General features: G+C 35.7%; 1 protein-coding gene across 1 annotated transcript in view; it reads left to right on the top strand.

Moving 5' to 3' along the window:
* Dop2R (dopamine D2-like receptor) overlaps nucleotides 1-5,169 on the top strand; it is a 105,676-nt gene extending 100,507 nt beyond the window's left edge. Inside the window, exons 6-9 of the mRNA XM_017611285.1 lie at nucleotides 1,207-1,440; nucleotides 1,934-2,068; nucleotides 2,479-2,579; nucleotides 4,430-5,169. Of these exons, the coding sequence (XP_017466774.1) occupies nucleotides 1,207-1,440; nucleotides 1,934-2,068; nucleotides 2,479-2,579; nucleotides 4,430-4,641 (682 nt within the window). The 3' untranslated portion in view covers nucleotides 4,642-5,169. The remainder of the gene's footprint in view (nucleotides 1-1,206; nucleotides 1,441-1,933; nucleotides 2,069-2,478; nucleotides 2,580-4,429) is intronic.
* The last annotated feature ends 1,451 nt before the right edge of the window (nucleotides 5,170-6,620 follow it).

The raw sequence follows: 6,620 nt of genomic DNA, 5'->3' as shown, positions 1-6,620 counted from the left end.
ATTAGCTTTAATATTTACTGATTTATCGAAGATTTTGTATTTCTCTAAATTACCGTTATATGGGATGTGGGCGTTGTTATTGTCCGATTTTAAATATTTTCGGCCATTTGGTATGCTGTACCAAGGCCAACAACTGTGCCAAGTTGGCAAGAAACTGGTGCAGCGGTTAGCGAGATATACACATGCAACATTTTACAAAAATTTACAATATTCTTATTTTTCGTCTAAAATTTATTGTAAATATCAATTTTGAGTGAATAATCTTCAGTAGCTATTAAAATATCGCAGTTTTCGTATTTTTGAAAATTATCGTTAAATGGGAAGTGGGCGTGGTTACAGTCCGATTTCGCCCAACTTTCAATACCAACCTTCCTTGGATAAACAGAAACCTACATACCAAATTTTGTTGAGATATCTCAATTTTTGCTTTAGTTATCGTGTACACGGACGGACGGACAGACAGATCCGAAGAACTGATAACCTGCTCCTTTTTTGAAGTCGGTTAAAAATTAGCGATGCTTCCAGTTTTTTCAACAGACGTTTGACAAATAATATTCGATATTTACATAATTCTTACCTAATTAAAGGTTACCTTTTACTGCGCAAATTGTCGATTCTCTTTATAGCTAGACATTGAAAATTTCCGCTGGAATTACCTATTGAAGGATCTTACTCTCTGACTTTACAAAAGAAGGAGGCAGTTTTAACGTAGCATCTCCACAGGCAAAAAATATTGGCTAAATTTATCATTTTGTGTGCCAGATATACGTTTTATCAGTACAATTGCACAATATTCGTGTTCGCAAAAGATCCGCATTGATATTTGCGAATGCGAATGTTAAAATTAATGCGGAAGCTAAGCGGTTGCGAATGCGAATAATCGCAACAACCCTGGTACATACACACACATTTACGAAACCGCAAAAGTAATTCTGATTGTCTTATGAGTATGCGTTTACAAGCACAAACAAACAAACATACATATACGCTATGCAATTAACCAACAATGCCAATTTTTAATTAATCCGCACATTTTTCCATTTTTCTTCTTTTCCCCTTTTTGTTGCCACTTTTGAACTGTAAATACCACGAACACGCGTTGTCGCCACGTCCGCATCGTCGACATAAATTTAAAATCCGCATCAAAAAACAAATTCAATCGAATTCGCATCGTTGTTTCTCAACGCATCTGCTGCCGTCACACAGTGTTGTAGCTCAGATAAGCAGCCCTCCGCAACTTGCGGTGGCCGATCCAAATGGTAATCATGATTCTGGTTATGCACCCTCAAACGTTGACGATGTCCTTGCAGGCGCAGCCGCTGATTCATCGCCGCCGGATAGCCCGGAGCCTAGTGGGACGTTGAAGCGGTCAAGCGTGAGCAGCAGCCGGCGCAATACCGCAACTGGTGATTCACCCACCAAACGGGAGCCCGCACTCAGGTATAGCACACCCTTAAGCACATAACCATACCTATAGGACATATTAGGGTGTCCTTTATTTCCTAAGTTGGCTTTTTTCTTTAATAACTTTGGGGAGTAGTGTTTTTATCGAAAAAATCAAATAAAACTTTTTTTGTAGAGCGTTCAATTTTCAATAAAAATATACATTGGTCATTGCAGACGGACACCCTAAGGACACATACAATACATATACATAGATATATATAGACATACCTCACGCTCATTCCACGTCCTAATGCTTCTCCAGCAAGTTCTGCCCAGTATTTCCGTCCTGTGGTCTTTATAGGTTATTCATACAAAAAACCATACCTACATTAAATGTTCACCAAGTTGCGTTGACACTTAAAATTTATTAGCGATTAAGTTTCTATTTTGCATTTTTCTTCCAACTTACCCGTGATATTTTCCCTGCTTTCGCCCGTATACGTATGTAAACATGTATACGTAACTGATGACAACTTGGCGCCCACAGTGTTGCCATGAAACCGCTGTCCTATGTCCGCTATGGCGTTCAAGAGGCGATGACGCTGGCACGCAATGACTCCACCCTCTCGGCTACATCGAAGACATCTTCTCGGAAAGACAAGAAAAACTCGCAAGCGTCAAGGTAAGTAGAAGACAGTTAAGCCAGTTACAGGTGACTATTCCATCATACCTCGCGAGCTCTTTAACGACTAGCGCGGCGGTGTTGGCGTAGCCATCGGCTTCCAAGTACTCCATAATTAAAAGTTAGTAAGCACCGAAGCGTAGTTAACACCTTGTTGCATAAATTTCCACTCTAACGCTTCCATATTTCCACTCACACTTCCTCGGCTCGGGCCATTATTCACAGAAGAGTTATATTTTAACTTTAAATTCTAAATATTCTTTGTCTTTTTTGTCTATTCCATTAAATTTGTGGTTATCGCTGCGACTGTTGCTAACCACTGCCATCTGGTATCGCTGGGCTGCTTCCACGTGCTGCATTTTCTATCTATGTATCAACTACATTGTGGCATGCAAATTGGCTTGAAGCAGATTCACGATTTACAAAGTCCACAAAGCTTCGAAAAAGAAGCGCGAAAAGTCGTCCGCGAAGAAAGAACGTAAAGCCACCAAAACGCTCGCAATCGTTCTGGGTAAGTAGAACTAAAGGAGGTTGCCGTCGAGATGGGCAAACAAACTTTTCAACTAAATGCAGGGGCGCACCCTGGAATATATTTTGCGAGAGGTTTATACTTCAGAAAATTTGCTTCAGATAATTTGCTTGTTAAAGTACATTTATGCAAGTTTTACACAAGAAATGGAAAAGAAATTTTCTCCTATCAAAATTTCTGAAATCAGTTTGTAGCTATCAAGAAAAAAATGCTCGTATCAAGGCGAATTAATATAAGGTGATAGCAGGAGTACAAAAACAAAAATTTGCATGTTTTTGCTTTGGCGGCATAAACTATGGAAATCTTTAAGTGTGTGTGTGAAAATTAAAAAAAAAAAAAATAATTTTGACATTAGAAGCCGTACGGCGAAACACAACACAAAATCAGCTGATCTAGTAACCCCACCTTATATAAATTCGCCTTGGCTCGCATATTCAAATATTTCTTCAACAATAAAAAGTATTTCTTGTGATTTTTCTTGAGAGCTGGATTCTAAGCTTTAAGATACAGTTTGTATTTGAGGTTATTAGCTTTAGGGGGGGTTTGACTCTATTTGAAAGTCTTACAGCACGCTGGCATTGTCGACTTTATAAATGCGAAGAAAAATTTCCGCGTTAATTTGTATTAGGGAAATGGTTAGCTGATTTAAGTGAATTGACGCACTGGTAGCGACCAATTAGCAATTAATGAATTTCAGACATTTCAGTTTATTTCAATTAAAAATATACAACAAGAAAATGCAACAATCGTAACTTCGATAAGTGTATAACTCACAGTGAAATGTATTAATTAATTTAAGAGCTTTCTCTGTTCTTTTGAAAAGCCTTCGAAGAAAATTTTCGGAAGGTACGGAAGTGGCGACAATTGTTAAATGTTTATAAGCATAATGAAATATAAGTGAGATTCATAAAACGTCGCCAAGTAGCATTTTTAGCGAAATGGAAATGTTGGGAACAAAGTTGTATGAACGACCTATCGCAACTCCGGATTGCAAATGTAAAATTTTTTAAAAATGCCGCGCGTTAGAGAAAAAGAAAAGTTTTTACAATTATATTTCGAAGCAGCTTTAACTGATACTTTTTCATGAAGTATTTGAAGACAATAAAAAACATTTGTTTCGCGACTTCGACTTTGCAATGATTGCCAGCTCAAATACTATGGCAATGTCGCAATTTTGTCGCAAGAAAGTTCCCATACAATAGTAATCAGCTGCGTTGCAAGGTGGCAAATTTTGCGTCAAATGCGACATGTGAAACAACTTTGCGACGTTTCATGAATCCCACTAATATAAAGTGTGCCAGCTAACAATGACATTCTATTTCGGTACACATATTTGGCAATTGACTTTTATATTAACCCTTTTGAGTGCGGAATTATGAAGTTTTTTGATTTGAGTAAAAAATTACAAAAAAAAAAATGCCAACATTTAGCTGACAATGACACTGGTGACTATGTCAAGCCGGTGTACACCTATAACAGACAATGTCTTGCAGCGGTCATTTATAAAACGTCCATTACAGGATACTGTCGCTTGAATGTCATCAATGATCACTGCATGACAAAGTCATGCAGAGGCCATCAACGACCAAATTACAATTTCTATGAAAAAGTCGTGAACGACTTCCATATAAATGGAGCCGAAAGTCATTTAAGACATAAAATGGCCGTACAAGATACTTAAGTGACTAATGCATGACATTCGCTACGGGGCATATTTTAAAATAAAATCATTGGTTGAAAAAACCTAATTATATGCAGGAGTACTAATTATATTTATAATTGATTGCATAAACTATGACTTTTGAAATGCAATAAATTATGTTCTTACACAGGCGTATTCCTCATATGCTGGCTACCATTCTTCACTTGCAATGTGACGGATGCGATCTGTGCGATCATGGAAATAGACTGGCGACCAGGCGTGACCGCCTTCATACTCACCACCTGGTTGGGCTACATCAATAGTTTCGTCAACCCAATCATCTATACGATCTTCAATCAGGAATTTCGCAAAGCATTCAAAAAGATAATGCATTTAGGGTGATCGACGTTGGAACTTATCGAACGAATGTTTGCATGGGCCAGAGCCATTTCGCATTATGTTAAGCACAACCTTATTGCTATGATAAAATTTTCTACAAATTACCAAAAATATTCCATATACATAGTTAAATAAAATATGCAATAATTTCGGGGTGGATACATTTAAGCCACTAAACGAAAGACAGCAATTTTATAAAAGATAAAAACAAATCGTACATATGTACATCCGAAGGATCAATACTACAACTTTTAAGTACATACATATAATTAAGATAAAATCCTTACGAAACTAACTAAGAATAAACTGGAAAATACTCGTAACTAGACCGAATTGTGAGCTTTTGCTTTAGTTTGCTACCTGCATATGGGGTATTCCATGAGTAAGTGAATCAGTGTGTACAATTATAAACTTGCTTGTGAAACATGCAAGGCTTAGGGCCGTCTTCTCAAGTAAGCTGTAACTTTAAAGCTCACTTCATATTTAAAGACTGCATTAAAATTAATGCTTGTGCCTAAAGTAAAGCATTTTATTATCGGTTTTAAATTAGTTTACAACCAAGAAACATACGTACATCAAAAACCGATCATAGGAATGCTTAACTTTATAATATAATAATAATAATAGATTGGCGCTTACACATATATTAGTGTTTGGCCGAGCTTCTCCTCCGGTTTGTGGCGTGCGCCTTGATGTTGTCACACAAAGCGGAGGGACGTACAGTTTTACTCCGACTCCGAACGGCGATTGTATTTTTATGAGAAGCTGTTTTTCATGGCAGAAATACACTCGGACTTAACTTTATACATAGCTTTATTTTTAATCCAACCTTTAAATATAAAGTGAGTTTTAAAGTTAAATGTTACTTCAGAAAACGGCCGTTGATGAATTAGTTCTTAATACCCCAAATCAACGTTTTTTTCGAAGAAAACATTTTGATATATGATTTTATTACACTCTAGATACCTCAGCAAAGTTAAAAATTATACAACTAATTAAATACGAGTACTATGTATGTACACATATTTTAATATAGAAGACTAAGCAAAATCATGATTTTATAAATTTTTTTTTGTTTCGAAGGGGTTAGCAAATGATTCGATCTTCCATCCTCCCAAAGCATTAGTATTGCATTGAAGAAAATTAAGCATTTCAATTCAATGATAGAATGAAATAATTACGGTTCCTTATGTCCGACCCATGACAAAAAATTAGTTACTGCTTTAGGCTTTTTATAAAAATTCACAACTGTAGTGTTTTTTCACTATACCCCCTATTTCATTACAGTAAAGGTATACAAAATGTCCTTTCAAATTTTTATCCTTGAATATCCTTGAAAATTTCCAATATTTAATATGGCAAAAATTATACGTTAAGGACTAATAAATACAGAACCACATTCTCGAATGTCGTCTTTCTAACTTTATTAGTTGAGAGTAAAAAAATTTATTAGAAGAGTATTTGCAATACCTATTCGTCCTTGTGAACCGAAAGAAAAGTATTTTTAAGTTTCAAAATTTTTCTTTTTCGTTTGGTACCCATATTGTATTTCTGCATTGCACGGAATTAGAAAAAAAAACAGTTTTGAAATACTTCATATTCACGATGCAGCGAACAAAGGTGGCGCCGTCAGACATACCGCTACTTTGGTTTTCTCGATTTTGGCAATTCTGGTATACAAGTAAACGACGCCCCAGAAACTTTAAATGCACTGAAATTCACTTATATCAGCACAAAAATCACAATTTTTTCACAGCAAATTTTGAAAAGCAAAAAAAAAAAATAATAATTTGATAATTCTTGATTTAATACTTAAGTTTGAAAATTATATTTTTGCTTTTCAGTTTATTTGTATTATATTTTTTTAAACTTGGTTCATTTTTTTGGTAAACTGCTTTAAGTCAATCAAAGGTACAGTATTATTTTTTATGAAAGTAAAATCGAATGTTTAGCACAAATAATGGGTTTTGAATTCTATTCCT

The sequence above is a fragment of the Rhagoletis zephyria genome, unplaced genomic scaffold (assembly GCF_001687245.7).
Source record: "Rhagoletis zephyria isolate East Lansing unplaced genomic scaffold, Rhagoletis_zephyria_1.1 Rzeph_scaffold_00390, whole genome shotgun sequence".
Classification (NCBI taxonomy): Eukaryota; Metazoa; Arthropoda; class Insecta; order Diptera; family Tephritidae; genus Rhagoletis; species Rhagoletis zephyria.
Note: the sequence above shows the minus strand (reverse complement) of the source record. Positions and strands in the feature narration are given on the sequence as shown.